General features: G+C 42.7%; 1 protein-coding gene across 1 annotated transcript in view; it reads left to right on the forward strand.

The window, feature by feature from the left end:
* Optix (optix) overlaps positions 1-22308 on the forward strand; it is a 36860-nt gene extending 14552 nt beyond the window's left edge. The window contains exons 2-3 of the mRNA XM_066735012.1: positions 19906-20325; positions 20959-22308. Of these exons, the coding sequence (XP_066591109.1) occupies positions 19906-20325; positions 20959-21370 (832 nt within the window). The 3' untranslated portion in view covers positions 21371-22308. The remainder of the gene's footprint in view (positions 1-19905; positions 20326-20958) is intronic.
* Positions 22309-23551: the final 1243 nt, after the last annotated feature.

Here is a 23551-nt window from a genome sequence, read left to right on the forward strand (position 1 = left end):
GTATTCTTCTTGTTTCGTCCATAAAGCGTATCGGAATCGTAGGATCGAGGAGTTATTTATGAGATTCTTAATGCACACGTTAACTGTCACATTAGTTAAAAAGCTTCTTTTTGTGGGACGAGAGCGAAGCAGAACAGGAATGGCTTAAGCGTGCTCGCTTTGACGGGTGACTGCTGCGGTGAGCCGACGGCGAGGCAAAGCGAGCCTTGGAGAACGCGATGCCATTCTCCCGCAGCTTCGTTCTACCGATCGAGCCAATTAATCCTACCGTCATTTATCTTTTTTACACTCTGAGAAAGAGGGGAAAAAAAGTGTGCGAGTCGGTGTACAACACAACGCGACACAAGGTCCGGAAGAGATGTGGAACACACACACATCGTGGGTTATCGGTTACCGGACGCAATGTTTGTGTGAAAAAAACTGTGATCGGATAGAAGCGGAAGTGTAGTCCTATCGTCATATCGATTTCAACGTTTGGATAACAGCGAGTTGGTGTAAAGCACAACGCGATACGAGGTCCGGAAGAGAAGATATGGACGAGGCAACGCTAGTTATCAGTTTTTTGTGTGAAAAAAGATGCGATTGGAAAGAAGAAGCGGAAGTCCTCCGGTTGCAATATCGATCTCAAATTTTGGATCACAGCGCATCGGTACAAAACACAATGGTACACAAGACATTGAAGAGAAGAGATGATCGGTTATCAGTTACCGGACGTACAATGTTTGTGTGAAAAAACTGTGATCGGAAAGAAGAAGACCTGTTCCGGTCGTGATATCGATTTCGACTTTTGGATCCCAGCGCGTCGATACAAAATACAACCCTACACAAGACCTTGAAGAGAAGAAATGATCCGTTATCAGTTACCGGACGTACAATATTTGTGTGAAAAAGCTGTTATCGGAAAGAAGAAGATCTGTTCCGGTCATGATATCGATCTCAAATTTTGGATCACAGCGCTTCGGTACAAAACACAACCCTACACAAGACCTTGAAGAGAAGAGGTGAAGTAGACAGCAGCGGTTATCAGTTAAGGGACGCACAATATATATATGAAAATAGCTGCGAGTGGAAGGAAGAAGAAGACCTGTTCCGGTCGTGATATCGATTTCAACGCTAGGAGATCACAGCTCGTCGCTGAAGAAATTCTCAAAAGGAATATGGCATAAATCATGAAGGCTGGACGTTGGTTTTATTGGTCAGGTAAAAGGGAATTATCGTGCCATACATAAAATAACGATAAATTCGACGAGGTTTCTCGGTCCGTCGTGACCCGCGGCGTTCGATTGTGTTTCTCGAGAGACGTTAATGGTATCTCTTCATGGTGGGTGGCGCTACCGTTGATTATCATCGTTGCGCGCCTTAATATGCGGAAAGCTGGAAAGCTTCCAATCTTTCGATGTTGCTCCACGCACAAACACACACACACATTAAAACATATAACACAATGTGATATAGAAAACAGTGTGATGAGTCGATTAGTCGCTACGTGTGAGTCTCGTGATAGATAGCAACGTAAATATGAGAGCGATCCGGGATTAATGACCTTGAAGGTGTGCACGGGGTTGGAACCGTTTCATACTGAGAGAAAGAGAGAGAAGAGGAGAGAGTGGGAGTGAGAAAGCGTGAGATGAACGTCGTTAACCTGGCACAATGCTGTTTTGACGTTGCAACAAAAGCCGGACGGACGGACGGACTGACGAAACGTACGGAACCAAAGGTTCGCGTTGAGCAGCAGACAAATGACCGTGGATCCGAGAACAAATGACAGTGGCTGCGGCCAAGGTGGACGCGCGCGGTCCTTTTGTGAACGAACCTTATTACCAGCTGCTCGGAAATTTTTCATATCCACACACACACATATACAGAAACTCGTGCGTGAGTTGAAGAAAAATTGATGGTTGCTCGAAGGCCCTGAAGAGCATTCTTCGAGTAGTCTCTCGCGTTTAATCGAGTCAACTTCTTTTCCCTTTATATATATATATATATATCTCAGTGAAGAATGAATAACGGCAGCGATGCGTGAGAATCATATTTTTATTACTCCTTTTACATATATACACAATGTTTTGCGAAGAGAGAAAAATGATTGGTAATTTCAGGGAAAATTCTTGCTGCTCGCACGCGTCGTTGTAAACAGAAGCAAATTCGAGGTAGGAAGTCTCAAATGGATTCCAGGGAGCAGTGGCGCTGACGGTAGCGTCAGCTGAGGCTTGTCGCGCGCTTTCTCTGTCTCTCTCTCTCTCTCTCGCAGGGCAAATAAGCGTCAAATGAAGCATGCTTAAAGATCAAACGAGCGAGCAAACACGAAACAAGTGACGGGGCGTTAACGGCCTCTCTCTCTCTCTCTCTTCTTGTAAAAACAGCGGCGCTACCGCGTGTAATACTTGCGATTTGCCTACGGGATTACCATTTGGACTAATCCCCCACCCCATTCGAGGAATACAAACATAACCTAAAATCTAGCTATAGCGAAAGAGGGTGAGCCAGTCGAGGTGGTAAGAGGATCGTTTTAAGGTTTTAAGCGCTCCGGCTGACAAGGGAAATCGACGTGTGCCTGCCTCCACCGCCTGCCGAGCGAAAACACATTGCCTATACGACTCTATTGACTCGTCTTACCGAATCAAATGCCAAGAATTAACGACTGGCACGGAGAAATCGATCGAAATTAAATAATATGACTGTTTTTGTTTTATATATATATGTGTATGGTACTCGAGTGTCGACTAATGAAATTGTGGGAATCATTGTAAAATAATTTTGAATGATTTGTAGATCATTGAAAAAAATTGAGAATTGAAGATTTTTGAGTGCAGAATGAAATAAAAATGAGAATATATAGCTGCGTTGAAAATAATAGAAAATATAAAAAATTGTAAATATGATTTATATAATAAACTGTACCACAGTGTTGAGGAATAAAATTTATAAAAATTCCAAATAATTAAACGTTCGCGAATTAAAATACTCATCTAAAAATTATTATAAAACAATTTTGTCCAAACTACATAAATCACCGAAAAAAACTAACTAATCACGGAACTAAAATTCCTCAAAAGCACACTGAACTAAAAACAATTCTATACATCTGCACCAAAAAAATTTTAAAAATGACAAAAACACCTTCTATTCTAATCCAAGAGAAAACACGTGTTACACCAAACACTAAGGAAGTACAAGGAGACTTGTGAAAAGAGCCAACACGCACTGAAACATTGAGAAGAGCGTATAGCAGACAGATATATAGATTTCTCGAACATAATGGACTTGGTTAAAGAGAATGGTTATATGGAAGGAGGTGGAGGTTGAGAGCGGTATAATTAATGTTAATCTTATGCCATCTTGCGTGGACGATAGGTGTATTGGGTAGTGCAGAGTCATCGGGCAAATATGGCCGCCGCGGCGTTGCTGGTCGAGCAGAGACCAGAGTGTGGTGGCTTGTGGCTGGTTGCCCTATTTGTAAAACAAAGAGGTTGCCTCTGCGAGGAGAGCCTTCTGCTCGACCATGCACATTTACATAAATATGTACGCTTTCTGTAGATTCATCTATATGGCACCCCCGCGATTCCTCGGCTCCTTCCTCCACCCGTGATTAACTCGTCACGAAACATTGTAGTCACGTTTCGAGCTATTTATTAACCGGATAACAATCGGATACTGACGCTCTCTCGATGCCTTTTCTCACCGTCTAAAAACTCGGACGAGCCTCGTCCAAGCATGACTCTTCGTTATATCAAATCTATTTCATCTCTCTTATTAGTTTTATCCTTGTTATTATTATTATTATTTATCTGTCTGGGCAATTGAATTTCGATCGCACCACTCTTTCGGCGAGCACTTTTCTTTCGCGTTTGAGCTACTTGCGAATGGTGGAGGTGGTGTCAATTTGAAATTTGCAGATTTTTGGTGGTTTGTTAAATTCTTGTTGAAGGAAGTCGAGTGATTTGGTGGGAAAATAACACACTTAAAAAGTGTATTATTTTCAAAATACATAGATATAGGTTTTTGAGAATTTTTTCCAAGGAACGAAATATCTAGATACGTTTTTAAATGGACACTCTATATATGTAATAGATTTGAGGGAAGCTCGTGCGTCAGTGACGTTTCCTGGTATAACGGGAGAGAATGACAAAAAAGTGGTAAAGTAGGGGGGAGTAGCGACTGGCAAGAGAGAAGGGGGGGGGGAGGAAGAAATTGTGAAAAATTGCAGAATTGCTGGACAGTTGACAAACGAGATTGTGTGGTATTCCTCGAGCGAAGGTTCCAGTGGCGATAAACAATAAATCCGCAGCAGTGGTTGGTCATTCGGAACGGGAATGATAATTTAAGCGATGACTCTCGGCTTCTTCGCATTCAATTACTAAATAATTGACGGAGCGAAGGTGGTCGCGAAGGTTGGGTAAGGGCAAGAGGTGGTTACAGAGCTGAGAGTCCCTCCAACCTCCTCGCTGCTGCCTCCCCTCCCCTCTTTCTACACCGCGCAGTCTCTTGATCCACACCGGCCATTTCGCACTCCAGGTGACGAGCGTGACTTATCTCTCTCTCGCGAATTATAATCCAATTTGCGATTATAGTCCTGGGCCATATATCGTTCCCTGCCTTTGGGCCCCGAGCAGAGTCAGATGGATCCGTTTGGATCGAATCTCGTCCTGTTTAGTGGGAATGATGAACCATAATCGACTTTTTCCATTATCAATTATTATTCTGAGAAATTATGAAAAATTGTGGAAAATTTCTCCATCTTTGTTAATTTTCAATATAAGAATTGGGACTTATTTCTCGCGAATTATAATTCAATTAGCTATTATATCCCTATGCCTTTGGGCCCCGAGGAGAGTCAGATGGGTCCGTTTGGATCGAATCCCGTTCTGTTTAGTGGGAATGATCAACCATGATAGACCCTCACTACTTTCAATTATTATTCGGAGAAATTATGTAATATCGTGGAAAATTTCTTGATCTTTGCTAATTTTCAATCTGGGACTTATATCATTCTCTGCCATTGGGCCTCGAGGAGAGCCAGATGGGTCCGTTTGGATCGAATTTCGTTCGGCTTAGCACGAATAATAAACCATGATCGATCTTTTTCACCATCAAATATTATTCAGAAAAATTACCAAACATCGCAAAAATTTTCTCCTTCTTAGTCACTCTTCAACTTGGCATTTATGACTTAATTATTTCTCACGAATTATAATTAAATTTGCGATTACATCCCTATGCCTTTGAGCCTCGAGGAAACCAGATAAATCAGTTTGAACCAAATCTCGCTCTTTTTAATCCAAACGACAAAATCACGATGAACCCTCTCCCCCACAAAACCACAAATAATCATAAAAAATATCTCCACTCGTCGCTCTTCAACCTAGAATTTTACAACACTCAAGAACAAAAAAACCTAGAAATTTCTCACGCACAGCCATATGTTTAATCAAACCACAGATTTTGCCGGAAAAGAAGACGATGAATCGTCATTTTTTCAAGCCGAAGAGTCAGAGTCCTCAACCGTTTGATGGAATCGTTGAGAAAAAAATTTTTCTTTCTTTGGCTGCGAGTCGCGATGATTTTTAGCGCGCTTAATCCCACGGAAGTCACAAATCTCGCGCGTTATATACTTTCGCTTTGCATTCTCGCGTCGTTGGGTGCTTTGAAATCGTCATACGTGCGCCGAAGAAAGAAATTCAGAGTTGGAGCTTCTGGTGGAATGGAATGGTGGCGAGAATGACACGGCGCGTCAAGGCGTAAAGCTATGCGGTAACCAGCGAGTAACGACAGGTGGCTGTGTCAGCTTCGTCGTCAGCACTATCGTCACTCGCTGCATGCTGCACCATTGCCAGAACAACTACCACACGGCCATACGTGTATAACCGATGCCTCTTCCTACTTCTCATTCCGTGAAATTACTAGAAAGCCTCACCCCGAGTCCTATCCGCCCCCCTCCCTTGCTCCTCTTCGTCTTCTTCAGAGTTCGAGAAATTCCTCGCAAATAGTGCGATTCGCGCGTACAACGCGCAGCTTGGCTGTCGTTGACCTTCTTATGCACAGTTTTATCTTGGATTAATAGTCACCGTTGGAATATTTACGGACAATCGTTGAGGGAATTGATTTTTGATATTTGATAGATGTTTTAGTTGTAGATTTTATTTTCATGAATTTTAACGAATACGGTTATATATTTGTAGAATAATCGTTTAAGAGAGATTTTAACAAGGATCTTGCATGATAAATGAGTGTGTTATAAATAGTAATATTATAATAATATCAAGGAGTTGTTATTGGCTTCGTAATGTGAAATTTTTGATAAGATGTCGAAAAGACGTCGAAAAGATGCCTAAAAGACATCTAAACGATCAATGTCAATGATTCGAGAATTCGTAAAGGTTCAGACTACATAAAACTGATTATCAACCTCCATTGAGTTGTTAAAATTCTTAAAGTATTCTCTCTATACACACCAGTCAGCATTACACTCTTCGGGTGGAACAATCAAACGAATTAATTATTATAATACTCGATATGCTCTCAAATAAGTAGGTATAGATCAATCCTTTTCTATCCCAAGAAAGAGAAAGAGAGAAAGAGAGAAAGAGAGAAAGAGAGAGAGAGAGAGAGAGAGAGAGAGAGAGAGAGAGAGAGAGAGAGAGAGAGAGAGCGATAGACTCATCCAGGAAAGACTTTAACGAGGATCTTTCTATAATCTCCGGTGTAGCCGTCATTTTCAAGAGAGCGCGCATGCCTGATGTTAAAAGTCGACTCGGGACGAAACCGCCGTCTCATTCGTTCTCGAATGCACCACGGGCTCCCGTGTTTCGTTACACGATCATTATACACAGTCTTTTTCTTCGTTCGATATGGGGGCTGGTCCTAAAAATTCTTTTTCTTCTACAATACACGATACAGTTATAAACGTCAGCTACCGAATTTCCATAATATATATCTCGTAGGAATCAGTGGGAAATTACGCGGAGCGTTGAAAACGAAAGGGCTATTATAGAGCTGTGTAAGCGAGGGGAGTAGGGGGGGGGGACTCGACAAAAAGGTCCACTTCCGAAGGTTGCCTCGTCACATCCGTCATGGCAGCCCTTTAATTTCAACGGAGGAAAGCCATAAGTTCTCGCGCTGAGCATCGAGCACCGTTTCACAAGATTCGACCGAGTAATATATATATATATAACTTTAATAGAGATCGAAAGAAGATCAAGAGAGAGAGAGAGAGATAAATTTAGCGAAATTTCAAGTCTTTTCCATCAACAGTTCGAGTAACACGATGACTTTGGTGGACCGAGTCTCGAGCGATATTAAAAAAGAATCATGTTCCATTAATCCAGTAGGATCGCTCGAAACCGGTTTTATCATTTTGTCCAATCGTATAATCGATGTTTTTTAACCAACAGACAGAATCGCCGGGCGAATAGAGAACTGCCACTCAACGGTTGCTGGTCTATGGAGATTTATTTGTGTGTGTGTAAAACGCACAATGGAATATCTAGATTGCACAGCATAGAGTACACCAATACACAGACAAGTGATTCCGTTATCGCGTTACGCAACGCCCTGTACTAATTACGTGCATGCGAGCTGCGACTGAATGCACTGGGCCAGATTTTAATTAATCAGCGTTGAAGTTGAAATAGAAAAATTTCTTCTGTGTAATGAGAAAGCGTTAGCGTTGCTCTTTATGATAGTTAGATATATATATATATATATATGGTATCGAATGTACGAATTAAATTGGCCAAAGTGAGAGGAAAAATGATAAAACTCCTGTAATTTACTCGTGTATTAGCCGTTGGCGAACGCGTTGTTATAACCCGTGTAAAGATCGCAATTCGATCTAGTGGATAACGACTTAATTACCACTCGAAGGACAAAGTGCGCTTGTTCCTGTCCCGTTATAATTCTTCCGGCTGTTTTCTTCCTTCTTCTTCAGGGTTTTTAGTCAATGTTCTGGTGCACGATGTAGGCAGGTGGGACACTCTAAGGTTGAGGGCCCTATTCGTCAGGATTCGTATCGGTGCATCAATAACAGTCTGTTTGCTAATATATAATATACAAAAACTGCATTGATTGTAACGTCATCAGGTTATTTTCGCAATCCTAAATCTCTTTTTAATTTTTTCGGCCATTTTCTTCCCTTTTCTTCAGCTTTTTTACTCGATGTTCTGAAATACAATGCACGCAGGTGGAACACTTTGTGGGTTGAGTGCCCTACGCGTTATGATTCGTGTATAGATGCATCAGGAGTCTGTTTGCTGAAATAACGTACAAAAACTGTACTGATTTACTTCATTATATTAATTCTAAATATTTTTGTAATTCTTCCGGCTATTTGCTTCCTCTTTCTTCAGACTTTTTGTCGAAGTTATGGAATACTCTGTGGATCGAGGGCCTTACTCGTCAAGATTCGTATATCGGTGCATCAATAACAGTCTGTTTGCTAAAATATAATACAAAAACTGCACTGATTGACCTGACCAGGCTATTTCCGCAATCCTAAATCCCTTTCCACTGAGCTTTATAGAAATTTAAATACGAGATTAAAAACATTCTGTTTTTTTTTGTAGTAATCCATTTCATACTAGAATATCGATGATGGATATTTAGTTGGAGGAAAAAATCCATCTTTTTGAACCGAGTTGAGTGTACCATATATACACACATATACGCGTTTATAAATAAAAGCACGATACATATCAATTCTGAACTGGCAGAAATCTGCATGGTTTTAGACAAAAGTGCTGGGTAACGAAATTTGATTGACTCGCTGAAAGTGTGTGGCGTGCCACGCGACGTTCATTCCGTGTGAAAACACGCATACTAATTTCTCAATTTGCTCGAAGATCGTAATAAAATCCCCTAAAGGAGTCCTAAGGTCTTCCCACCGATTCCCTCGCATCGATAAAAAAATATGTCATAAAAATAAAACTTCCTCCTCGAATTTTACAGTCAACGAAGTTATTCCCTCGATATTAAAAAACTTTAATTTTCCACAATTTTATTAGATTCATTACCGATATATAATTTTCTAGAAACTCCATGAATTATTTATAAAAAAAACTAAGTTTTATTCAAAGCACCATAAATAATTGTATTTTTTCCAAGTAGAAGTTACACAAGGAAATCACCTATATATATATATATACAAGGGGCGTCAACCTTGTTCGCGAGAGCCTTACAGCAAAGGCTCGGTCATTATCGAGGAGGTAATTAGTCGCGCGTTCTGAAAGCTTTTCCCACCTTGTCCCTCTGATGCAGGTTGGTCTTGGGGAGCAAAGAGGAAAGTTCGAGGCAAGAATCGATACGTCGTTAAAGAGAGAGAGAGAGAGAGAGAGAGAGAGAGAGAGAGAGAGAGAGAGAGTGGTCTTAACAAGCCCCATGGCACTTCCATCTCTCCTCCAGTGACATTGACCAGCGAACTATTAGAATCAATCTAGAGGAGTCTGTATTTTCCTCTTATATATATATATATATATATAGTCTAATCCTTTGCCACGTACACTTGGGGGGGGGGGGGGGATTGAACGAGATTTAAATGGTCCACGAAAGTGGCGGAGTAAACGATATTTGATCACACTGTACACTCACACACACGTACAAAAATTGTAGAAACGACATCGGAATCACGCTACGTGCACCAAAACGTCGAATCTCGCTAGCCTCTGGCTCCCACTCATCCAGTCAGCTTTTTTAACGGCTAATTCTCCCTCGTTTCCTTGCATCGGAAAAATGTTAAATCTACTTTTTCCGTCGTCTTCCGGTTGTGCCGTTCGTGGGAGGAAAACGAGCTACGGAGCGAGCTTATTAAATTTGACACTCGAAGGACTTGGAACATTGAAAAGGGACCGGCAATATCAACCGGCAATATCCCCCCGGAGCTCCGTCGGGGCGAAGCTCGACGTTCCCGTCGCCATTTCACCATCGCACTGCTCTATATATATATGTGTAATGTAGTGCACGGGGAGAGTTTCCGAAAGCCCCGAGAAGGCGCGCGGGCCAACGCGTGTGTATGTATATATATATGTATATGTATTCGTTGACAATGTCACCATGTAGCCTCGGGGGAACGGGGATTCGCTAATTTCACTCCGGACACGCGGCTGCTGGTCTCCGTCAAAATACTCGACGATAAAATTCTCGTTGGATCGGCCAGGAATTCTCTTGGGATCCTGCGATACACCTCCCCCCCTACCCTATTTCGTGAGTTTTACATATCCGTATCGCGAGTCGCAACTTTTCGAGAGACTTGATTTGGGTTAGTATTATTATGTTATATATATTTGTATATTGTTTAAGGAGGAAAACGTAAAAAAAGAAATTTTCGTTAAACTTGTCCTTGGATCATCAATGATTTTTTTCAGAATCACAAGATATCCTCCCCCCTCCTGCAAATTTGACACATTTCTAACGAGGGAGTCACAACATTTTCCAGGGCCCAGATTTGCTTTATTATTATTATTACATAACACATACATGTGTATATTGTTTATCGAGGAAGAAGCGAAAAAAGAAATTATTACATCATCCGAGAAGCCCCGGAGTTTTTACGAATGAAAGGAACGTGCATGGGAAAGGTTCATTTTTCACGCGTATCAGATTTATCGCGTCTGGCGGCATCGATCGTCCAGTTTTTCTTCTTTCGCGAGCCTCCTGTATAGTGTGTGTGTGTGTGTGTGTATGGAGGGGGGGCAGAAAAAGGAAGAAAAGGAGTTTGGGTCATGGAGAAGCGGTAAATATAATCGTCGAGAGTTGAGTTTAGTTTCGTTTGGCCAAGGGTCGTGCGAGTCTTCAACCTCTTCCCGAGCTATATTCCGGAGATCGATTAAAATTGGAAAGGTCCTCTCTCGCGTGGGTCAATTCATTGTTGAAGAGGCTATTCTTGATACGAAATTGCCTGAAATTGGTTTACACGGCTACGGGCAGCGTGCCAGAAATTCAATCGAGTCTCCCCTGGCTTCTCCTTCCCACCTGCAGCACCATCACACTACGAACGCGCTTAATTTTTCTCACCAACGTCACACTCCCCCCCCCCCCCCCCCTCCTTTTTATAGAAAAGAAACTTCAACGTATATACACACCATTGGTGAGAAAGAAAGGGAGGGGGCAAAGTATCCTCGCGATGCAATACAAATAATGAGATATTCCTCCTTTTCCCCAAACTAGAGAATCTCTCTCTCTCTCTCTCTCTCTCTCTCTCTCCATATATATATATATATATATATATATATATAGGAAGGGAATCTGCTGGAACGGAAAGATTTCTGGGGACGACGAATCCTTGCTAATGCGTTTAGTAGACGAAGACGTTTCTCTTCGGTCGACCAAGGATCGAGTTATCGCTCTCTCTCTCTCTCTCTCTCTCTCTCTCTCGAGAGAGAGAGAGAGAGAGAGAGAGAGAGAGAGAGAATCAGGAGAAAAATTAATAAAACGAATGAAGAAGCGTCGCCTTCGAGAAAATTAACTAAGCGGATTCTTTTCCTGACGAGTCCAAATTGAATTTTCGTGCAACTTTACACAGTTTACGCGAGATATCATAAACTTATCAATATTAACGAGTCAGGAGCCTTCCTCCTGTTTCGCGAGGCTCCAGAGAGAAAGAGAGGGATCCTCGCAGCTTTATTCTTTTTAGTCGTTGTTGATTATACGATATACCGATACACACGCACACGGTATAATAGCGGAAGTCTCAGGGATCAGAGGCAAGTAACGCGATGCTCATTTGCCATGTGTATTAAAGGATAATCGTTAGTCGACGATGTAACGAGATACCTTGGGTACTCCTGATCCTGATCCTTGAATGAGAAGGTGTACCTACATATATATATATATATATATGTGTGTGTGTGTGAGTCTACATGTGGCTTGTGTGAAGGATCGTGTGTCTCGAGGCTCGCAAAGACTCTTCGTCATTGATTATGTTCATCGATTTTCCTCGGTGTTCGTGTGGGAGACTAGGAAGAACTGTACTATATATATATATATGCTTGACAGTCTTTGCATTTGAATCTCGACAATGACTATATCGCCTCGGGTAGCGAAAAGGTTAGCCCTATCGCGTGCAACGATATCCCCCTACTCGGTCACTGGTGCATGAAACGGTTAAGCATCGACAATGTAAGCCAATCAAGAGATTGGTATAAGGGGTGTATTACAGAGCGGTCCACAGTAATCACTCGAAATTGCGTTAAATTTAAATTTTTACTCTCCCTCGGGCTTACCCTTGCTTGCTCGCAGAGGATGGCTAAACCAGATCTCGACTAAAGATGATGCTTTCCTTTATAGATATATATATATATATATATATATATATATATATATGTATATAGATGCTTACTAGGAAAGGTTATACGACGTAGAAGAGAAAATGACTGATCGGGATGTAAATGTAGAATTTTTTGATGATCTGCACGATTCCTGCTGCGAGATTGCGGAAAACCACACTTGCTTTTCCTTATCAAGACCAACTAAATGAAATCTGGACCAAACACAATATTCTCCTTCGTGTGTATAGATATCGACGACAAAAGCTCATAGGACATAGAATAAAAAGTAATTGATCTAAACGAAAAATTAAAAATTTTTCAATAGTCTGAAAACAATTCGTGCTGCGAGTTTGTGGAAAACCACCCTTGCTTTTTCTCGTCAAGGCCATCTAAATAAAATCTGCACTAGAGATAATGCCCTCCTTTACATATGCATATATAGATATACTCACGAGGAAAGCTTGGAGGACACAAAAGAAAAAACAACCAATCGAGATACAAAATGTAAAAATTTGTCAATAGTCCGTAGAACGCGTGTTGCGAGCGTGTGGAAAATCGAAGGGCAATTGGGAAGTTTCGCGGAGATTCGTTGTATTAGATTCCCTTTAGAGGGGCAAGTATAGGGTAGAGCGGGGTGGAGTGGGGTGGGGGTGGCGTAGCCCCAAGGGGGCTCGGAGAATATTGCGGAGCAACAAAATAATAACGCGCGGCTGGGCAGTGGGAGAGAAGAACGGAGTGTGGAAGGAGAAGGAAGAGCTTAAAGGGAATAGAGGGGGGGGGGGGGGAGGCAAGCGAGCGAGCGAGTGAAATATACACACGACGACTAAAAGGCTTACGTGGTAATTTGCGACGGCTTAAGGCCGGGCCAATCCGTTCCATCCATCGGCGCACGCGCTCTCCTATACACGAACCTGAAATATTATACCCAAAGCCAGTCGCTAGATTTTCGTTACGAAAACTGAAAAATCGCTCCTTGCCAGGAGTAGACGCGCTCCTCCGGCGCATCACGAAGAAACGGGATTCGCTTTGAAAAACGATACAACCTCTCGTTCACCGTTCCTCTTCTTCTTCTTCATCATCATCCTCAGGATTCTCCTTTTTCCCGAGGTAGCTCTCGCGGTGAACACGAGCCGCGGCTATTTACGCGCTGTCGCGCAGAATTTGGCCAGCCAATTTTTTAGCCTGGAAATGGTTAATTGACCGTGGCTCGAAAGAAGAGGATCCAGGTTGTTTCTTTTCTTCCGTCGAGTTCCGCTGCAGAGTTGGCCCACCTCAATGACAAAACGAAGAAAAGAGTCTCGGGTTGGGCTACCTTGAAGAAAGCTACCGAGGAACGATGTATATTTCGATGGCTGTGGATATTAAGATGATGAAGAGGGGGAGGTGAAACTTAATTTGGACGAAAGTGTGGCAGGAACTCGAATCGATTGAAGGACCCTCGAAGCTCGAGAAGGCTCTATAAGCGGTGGCGCGTGCCTCGATCGTTTGCCATTCGGAAATTCGGCACTCCTGATGCTGAAGCTGATGCTTCTGTGTACATGCTGCATGGATCGACCTTGGAAGATCGACCCCGAAGCTAATGGCAATAATTGCGCGAGGGACAAGCTGGTTCATAGGCGTAGGAGAGACCTTGGGAAGAAAATTGAAAAGCTGCGATGCTGAAGAGGATGCTGAAGAGACGATTGTAATGCGCACGACACGCGCACACATATGTAAACTGGCAAGAAGTACACGTACGTACACGCATACTTGGAGCAGGTTAAGAGGCCCTCGACAATGTTTGCTGGCAAACACCCTTCGTTCTCGCTTCCAGTCGATGGCGCCCTTCGCCAATAGTCGACTCTCCTCCTTCTTCTCCTAACTATGTATGGTATATATATATATATATATATAGTCGTCCCGTTGGCAGCTCTCGCTCCTGCGGAGCACACCGAGCAACGCCAATGGGACTCGTGATTGCGTATTAATTATTTACCGAGCTATACTACTTATTCCACGCGCACTCCTTTGTCGATCACTGGTGAATTCGTTAGGTTCGAGCGGGACCTTGTCGTTGACCTTGAAGAAGAACCGTTTCTCGTTGCTTTAAAGCGTCGTGGCTCGTTATGAACTGTCCATCGTTTTTCTTGCAAAACCAGAAATATTTTGGGGACTCATAGGAACACTGTTTTGGAAAATAAAGAGAACTCGAGTTGGAACTCTTCAGGAACACACCGAGCAACGCCAATGGGACTCGTGATTCTATATTAATTATTTACCGTTTATTATACGCGCACACTTTTGTCGATCAGCAACAAATTCGTTCGGTTAAAGCATCACGGCTCATTATGAACCATCTACCGTTCTTCTTGCAAGGCCCAGAATATTTTTGGGACTCACGGGGGCAAACGAAAACACAGCTACAGCCACAATTGCAACGAGTAATTTGGAAAATAAAGAGAAATCGTTTTGGAACTCTTCAGGACCAGAAGAGCAACGCCAATGAGACGTGATTCTACATGAATTTTTTACCGATTATTCCACGCGTACTCCATTCTCGATCACCGGTAAATTCGTTGGGTTAAAGCGGAACTCTTGTAGTTGACCTTGAAGAAGGACGGTTGTTCCTGGTTGCTTTAAAGGATCACGGCTCATTACGAACCACCCATTGCTTCTCTAGCAAAGCCCGGAACGTTTTGGGGACTCACGGGAGCGAACGGGAACACAGCTACAGCCGCAATTACTGCGAGCAACTTGGAAAATAAGGAGAACCCGCTTTGGAACTTTGGCTAATTAGGCTCTCTCGAGCAATTAGCCTGTCGATTCGCAATTTCTCTTCTTCTTCTTCCCGAAGACAGTCGCTGAAAGACAAGCAAATCATCCGACTGAAACCAAACCAAAAACATGTCTTCTTAATTTTCTACTATGGAACAACAAATTCCTCTTCAGCAACCGCGTCTTCGTCTTAGAAATTTTCCCACGAGACTCCTTGCTGGTTGGTACCAGATATATATATATATATATATATATATATATTATAGGATGTACTTTCTAATAGAGAATTTCTTCTGGATATTTCTAACACAGTCTCTGCAAACACTCGACTCATTGTATATATATATATATACTTGTTTGTTCAAACATTCAATTTTTTCGATATATCGTCGTATTTTTTAATGACTCGGAGGATTTTGTTGCACGACTTATTTGTATAGAGAAGGTAGAGGAGGGGGGGGGGATATATATATTTATTTTGCGGGGGAGACGCATAATGGGTTTTTTAAAAGCGAGACTGGCCTTTTCGTTTTACTTTTGTTCAGCCAAAAGAGAGCAACTAACTCTCGGTCGACTGGGAAAACTTATCGAGAGTGAGAGGGACGCAGAAGGATCTATATATATATATATATATAGATAGATATATAGGTGGAGCACGTGGGTATCGGCTTTCAAACCGATGCACCGTTCGCTTAAAAATCTTCGCAAACATATCGAGATTCGGGAATTGTACGCGGGAACATTGTGAGGCCAGCGCGCCATTGGATACTCTTTGTCCCCGAACAAACATTTGCCTGCTCCTGCCTAGACGGAGACTAACCGAGAGACCGAGCCAAGCTCTTTGGCCCAACGAGCATTCGACTGGAAAAGATCGGCTCGTTAACCGGGTTGAAACCAACTCGCCACATTTGTTTCGGACACTTTTCTACTTCCCGACGATTAAACGATCCTGGATAGTCGAGATGAAGAATAAAAATTATTTCGTATACTAAGATTGGAATTAGTCAAAGGATCATGGTGAAGTTGGATCTGAAATATCTGTGTTTTTATGATAAATCTTCTGACCTTGAACTATAATATTTACCAGCACCTGTAAAGATGAAGACCAGCTGGATGATAGACAGAGAATATAGATGGTCCAATGAGCATTTAACTGGAAAAAATCGGCTCGTTAACCGGGTTGAAACGAGCTCACTGCTTTAGTTTCGAACACTTTTTTATGTCTCGACGATTAAACAATCTTTGATAGTCAAGATGAAGAGTAAGAATTATTTTGTATATATTAAAATTAGAATATTATAATTAATCAAACAATCACAGTAAAGGTAATTTGAAATATCTGTGTTTTTATGATAAATCCCGTGACCTTGAACTACAACACTGTCCAGCACCTACAAAAATGAGACCAGATGAATGATGGACAAAGAATGTAGATGGTCAAACGAGCATTTAACTGGAAAAGATCGCCTCGTTAACCAGGTTGAAACGAACAGACCACATTATTTATCCCGATCACTTTTCTACATCCCAACGATCAAACGAGTCAGCAGTTTTCACTAAAACTCACCAAGAACCAAAGACAATCTTCAACATTAACACTGGAATAAATTAAAGGAGCAAAGTTCTATCGGATAACGAATCTAGATCTTTCTGTAGATCCCACTGCGTCCACGTAAAGTACATAAGAAAAACTTGCAAATCATCGACTACCTGTTCCCTATCATTCACGAGCTCCGCGTGGTAAACGCGGACGCACCTCCGACGCAATTTCCTTTCTTCGAAATGTCGACTCTTTCCGACGATCATCGATGATCCTCCAAGGTACACACCCTAACAAGAGTATGTCCTCCGACACAACTCGCCACTTCCGGTTTGTCAATTACACCCGAAAGCGTCAAGGTCATATTTTCATGGACCAAGCTGAAGAGCCAGAAGGGCTGCGAAGCTGAAAGCATCATCGGGATGAAAGCTGAAAAATCGAGCATCGCCCGTATCGTTTTAACGTCTCTATTAGCGGCTATTAAAAATGAGCTAGCGACGAGGAGCAAAGGCGAGGAGGAGGGGCGGATAATCGAGGGTGAGGGTAGGTATATATTTTAGAGAGAGAGAGAGGCTTTTGGTACGTTGGGTGGCTGGAAATCGCGCTCCGTTCACATACCGTCGTCTCCTCCTCGATCCGGTATCCAGTTACCTTTTGTCGAGGCCTCGGCATGGCTCAGATTTTCGGGCGATACGTAACCCCATTGTACGGACCGGGTATTTAGCATGGCGTGGTATGGAGTAGGCGATGCGTACCGTACCACGCACGAAAATCCACGGTGTCCTCTGACACGGGGTAGATTCTGTTAAAATGATATCCTAGGCCCAGGACAACGAGCTAGATCACAGGCCAGTGATATTATTACCTCCGGTAAACGATCGCTCTACCTTCTCGCCCTTCGATTCCGATTCTTTTCCACCCTGCAAGTCTACTTATTTTAGTTTTCTGTTTTTATGTATGTACGAATTCTTTTTGAAATTTATGTGGTTATAATTCAAATTATGTGAATGAAAATTGCAGAAATATTATTACTTCCGGTAAACGATGGATGTACCTTCTCGACCTTCGATTCCGATTCTTTTCCACCCTGCAGTTATACTTATATTAATCTTTATATTTATCTATTCCTATCATATACCATACATGATCCTCCTACATTATTTCAACAAGATCAAAAATCAACAACAACATAATCCACAGTAAAAAAATCCCTCCTCCCACCTTGACTCCAATCTCTCATCCTTACAAACTCCATCACCCACAATCATACCATTTCCAATTAATTAATCTTTAATCCTTGAAACAAAAAACCTTGCAAATAGAAAAAGGATGCAAGGTTCACCAAAGAGACACGTAACAGAGATACAAATCAACAAAATATCCTCGAATTCTGTTAAAATACCATATACACTAACAACCATCCAAACGACTATCGCAAATCCACATGTCCCCATTACCACACACACACATACACTTCCACTTAATTTTTCATCCAGCTGAATCAAGCAAATTCTTGAAAATGCGAGCGCGCGACTCGCTCGTGCAAAATCGCGAGCGTCATCCCGTCCGTAATTATAGGAGCCTCGGTCACGGATTGGCCATCCGTTATCCTGCCGGAGAGTCGTCCTCGTCCTGCATAATACTTTACTTTATAATATGTATACGGGCTATTCGAAAAGTGACTCGTCATGCGCCGTAAATACTTAACGGCCGTCCAAGGGACGCCGGGTGCATCCTCCGGCCAGTCACAGGCCACTCCTGCGCTACACACGCACACACGTACACACCCATACCCACTCGACCGATACTGATGAATTTTTTTGTAATTATACCGCAGACCTCGCGTATAGCCGAAAACCAGGTCCACGCGGCAGCTTTTTTCGCCAATCCAGCGATTCGCCACGCAGATTCGGCGCACGCGTGTGTATCAGGAAGGAAGGCCTCGCTTATCGCTTTCTTCGATATATATTACAATGCGTCTCTTGTGCGCCGTAGAAAATAAGCTGCTTTCACCGATCCCAACGAGTCTTCCTCCTCGTTAACCAGTCGAACAAAGAAGGAGGCAGAGAGTAACGGGCTCGAGAGACGAGACTCGATTCCTACCAATTTGGTAATCATCCTCGAGTTGCTTTCAATACTGGCGAGAAGGGGGGGGGGGTATAGGTGTTACCGTGGTAACAGAACGAGCTCGAAGACTCGATTAGCAAAGAAAATACGGTGAAGGATCTCGAGTTGGAAGCTCCGCTGGAATCTATCCGCGGTTCAGAGAGAGAGAGAGAAGCTTTTAAGGGGAGAATAGCATCGCACAGCGCGACTCCTCATTGTCTCTTCTTCTTCTTCTCTTCTTTCGAACCTCGTCGTCGTCATCCTCATAGTCGTCGCCCCGGAGCATTCCATTGGAGAGAACCCCGGACAGCGGTTATATACAGTCACAGACAGTACATGTACTCGAAAAAGACACGAGCCACCTGGACAAGACGCTTTTTCTCACTGCTACACACTAAAATACTCTTCTGTCTTATCTTGTACACTGCTACTACTTTTATTGTTGTTATTATTATTTTTTTTGTTCTTGTCTGTTTCAATCTGGAAAAACACACTTTAACGTCGTCTCCTTTCGTTGGCTTTTAAAAGCTCGACGAGAGTGCGAGATATGGTGAGAATGGAGGAGTATTTAGGTTTCGCGAGTGTGAGACAAATTGAGACCAGAGAATTATTAGGTTCTAAGAGCTTGAAAGGAATTGAGAATAGAAAAGTGTTAGATTTTTTTAATTTAAGAGTAATTGAGGATAGAAATGTATTCAGATTTTGCGAGTGTAAAACAAATTGAGAACAGAAATGCATTTAGTCTTCGTGAACGTAAAACTAATGGAGAATAGAAGAGTGTACAGGCTTCGAAAGTGTAAGACAAATTACGAACAGAAAAGAATACAGTCTTCGCGAGCTTGAGACAAATTGAGACTAGATACAGTCTTCTCTGTCTCTCTCTTAAGAGAGAGAGAGCGAGAGATAGCTCGACAGTTTTGCTTTCTTTCCAGACGACAAATTCGCCGGACCATAATCGTTTCCGTAACGAGGCAGAGATCCCTCCTTTGCCGTGAAAAGAATGGCCGTTACACTCGCGTGAATTCCCCCGTGCTTACCTGGGAAAGACGAATGTAGTCATTAATTACGAGCGCTCCTTCCAGCGATGACTGGAAACAAAGTGTTTTCAGCCTCGCGTACATCCAGCTCGAAGCCACGGGAACGGATTAAAATTCTTGCAGCGATCCTCGGATATCGTGCACGATGAATTCGAGAGAGAGAGAGAGAGAGACCTTAAAGAATAATGAAGTTTGGCGTTTTATTTCGCAGGATGCAGCAACAGTCCGGGCCAGGAAACGGAAACGCGCGTCGTGCGCTGAGCCCGGGTGCCGGAGGCAGCGACTCCGAGGACTCGGATATTTCCCTCGGAGGAACATCCCCGCCATCGCCAGGTTCATCGCCACCCAGGAGTCACCAGCCCTCCCCTTCCCCGGTCCCACTGGGCCCCTTGGGCCCGTTTGGATCCGTCGGCGCCGTTTCTTCGCCTTCCCTCAACTTCCGCTACGAACCCGCGCAATCGCAATTCAGGTTCGGACACGCGACGGCCTTCAAGTTCCCTCCGGCTGGCTTCCAGTTCGGACCCCACAGTCCTCAGCATCATCACACGAATATCGCTGGTGGAGGAATCTTCAGGCTAACCGAGACCAGCCCCTTCCAGGCTGTTGGTCCCAGAGGTGACCTTGGCTCCAGGTACGTCTTCAGAGTCCCTAAATTGTTCAATTTTTATATCCATCGTCTTTGGAAATTTATGATTTTCTTGGTATTTTTGATCTTTTAATTGTACATCTTAGTTCTTTCAATTTTCTCTAAAGATTTATAGAATTCAATAATATTAATCTAGAAACTAAAACACGCCTTCTACATTCTCTCAAAGAATTTTTATGTTTATCCTAAGAACTGAAATATCGAACATTATATCTTTCGAATCAGCCTCCTTCCATTCAACGTTCCAACTCTCTTTAAATTATCACAGAATTAACCACAAAATATTAATCAGAAAACTAAACCATACCTTCCACATTCTCTTAACAAATTTTCCCATTTATCCTAAGAACTAAAATATCGAAGATTCTATCTTTCGAATCAACCTCCTTCCATTCAACGTTCCAACTCCCTCTAAAGGATCACAGAATTCACCACAAAATATTATTCAGAAAACTAAACTATACCTTCCACATTCTCTTAACAAATTTTCCCATTAATCCTAAGAACTAAAATACCAAAGTTTCTAATCTATAAAATCAACCTCACTCCATTCAAAGTTATATCAATACCGCAAAACTAAGCATAATCCAATCTATATATATATATATACACACACAGGTTACCGGATCGTCTAGGCCTACCACCAAGCAGGTTACATCCCCACGACAGCCTGTTGCATCAGCATCAGGTTCATCCTCAGCATCAGCAGTTACCCGAGGGCATATCCAGGATATCGGAGGGTTCTCGGCTGTCGGACGGAGGTATAAGTCGACTGTCGGACAGTTTATCGGAAGCGCACAGTCCACCGTTGATGGCGACCAATCTCTCGGTGACGGGTCCGCTGAGAGTGGCCGTTCCCAGCCCGCACACGCCGTCCTCGCGCGGCAGTCCACCTTCCGCTCAGCAAACGCCTCAAGCTCAACAGCAGCCCCAACCCCAAGGTCAACCTCAGCAGGGTCTCATACGAGTTGCGACGCCACCGCCCAATCCGAAACCACCCCAAATCCATCGGCCGTTTTCGCCCGCGTGATACGACCAAATTAATAGTGTTGCTGATGCTGCTACTACTACTACTACTACTACTACTACTATTACTACTATAACTACTGCTACTATTACTACTGCTACTACTACTACTACTTCTACTACTACTAGTACATTTAATACTACCGATTCGTCAATCGCCAGAAGCGAATTTTACATTGTACATTTATAGGGATTCCTCGAGCCAATCGTTTATAATTGATATATATATATATATATTCGGTGCTTCGGAGCTTTACACGCGATCCTCCGGCTCGACAGCTGTGCCAGGACTCCTCGAGGATGCTGCGTTCCGGGTGAACGGCGATATAGGACCCTCGATTGGATATCACGTTTATATATATATATATACGAGTGCTTATATATGGAGAACGTTCCTGGAAGGATTTTCTCTCACACACACACACACACACATACACGTACATGATGTACAATTTGGATCGGCCGGTGTATCGGATTATCGTATAGTTACGATACGCCCCCCCCTTCACCCCCTTTAGACTAATTAGAGAGTAGCCGTTCCTTCGTTCCTCCTCGGGAACTTTGCCCCCTCCGAGATCCGGCTCGATCGAATTCGAAGTGAGAAATATCGAGAAATGGCATTCGAGCGTTCGCACAATCCCCCCCCCCCCCCTCCTCTTCCCCCCGTAAAACATCTTCCTCTCGTTGTAGATAGACTCGATAGTGAAAAAGAGATTCTGTATAATCCATTCTATAAATATGAACATACGGTATATATATAAATATATAAATAAACATATACATAGATCAAAAATACGTAAAGCCTATTAACAAGAAAATTATACATATATATATATAAATATATATAAAGAAACGAGCATTATTAATATTAATAATAATATTATTATTATTTGAGCCTGTAAATACATTCACGCGAAAATATATTAACAGATTATTATGATATTACTACGAGCGATCGTGAGTCTTTTTTTTCATCAACCGATACCCTTACCGTTATCCTCTAGCCCTATATATAGGTGTATATGTTACGATTTAATCTCACGGAGCATCTCGACGCTATTCGATCTACGACGCAATACGGTGTGTGCAAGTTTCTTTCGAATGCAACTGCCTTTTTCCTTGCCTGTGCGATAGGTTACAGCAATACTGGAAATATTGCATCGATGGGGATATACAAGAGTTTTGGACTGAAATATGTTTAGAAAGTTATATTTTATTATTTGGAAGTTGTAGAAATTTTAAAAAAATTGGAGAATGTACTATAAACGACTGAAATAATTTCTACATTTCCGTGACCGAGCGAATGAGAACCACTTTTACTGAAAATTCATTTATCAGGACTATATATAAGCAAAGTGGAAAAATTTGGAGCAATAGTTTTTAAGATGAATGATACTCAACACGACAATACTTTTCAAGCGTCCAATCGAATTGGAAGAATTCCACTGAAAACCCATTGGAGAGGTATGCGTTACTCGTGCAAAGTGTAGGTGTTTTCAAAAAATTGGAGGATGAACTACGATTCCCAAGCTTATATAATCGAATGAGAACCACTTCTACTGAAAATTCAATCATCAAGACTACGCATATATAAACCCAAAGTGAAAAAAATCGGAGCAATAGTTTGCAATAATTTTCAAGACGAGTGATACCAAACACGACAATACTTTTCAAGCCTCCAATCGAATCGCAAGTATTCGCCTGAAAATCCATTGGAGAGGTATGCGTTACTCATGCAAAGTGTAGATATTTTCAACAAGAGTTTGGAGATGGATGAAGCAGAGCACAACAGGGCGATCAGTTTGAAATGGCTGGATAGAGAGGGACGGGGGTGGGGGGTGGTATCCGAGTGAGTAGTGGTGGTAGTGATGATGGAGGTGCATGGAAGGGTTCATACCAGAGGTAGCTGGAGGAGGAGAGGGGGGGGGGGGGGGGAGTGTGGTTGCGCGATAACGCGACGTGGGTGGGCGGGTGTCGCTGACAAAATGAACCAATCGCCAAGCTGGATTCCCTGTAACCGATCTCGCGGGTTAACCAGGAAGCAGGAACATCGACCAAGTCTCTCCTCTCCCGAAAAGCCGATAAACCCACGGCGCAAGCCTAAGCTTTCTCTCCACTTGCACACCGCGACTCCACCCTGACCTCCCTACCTAGCGCAACCCCTCTCATCCCCATTTTTCCACTC

Source organism: Prorops nasuta, unplaced genomic scaffold (assembly GCF_024137725.1).
Source record: "Prorops nasuta isolate Cenicafe-Biocafe unplaced genomic scaffold, Cenicafe_Pnas_1.2 PNAS00014, whole genome shotgun sequence".
Lineage (NCBI taxonomy): Eukaryota > Metazoa > Arthropoda > Insecta > Hymenoptera > Bethylidae > Prorops > Prorops nasuta.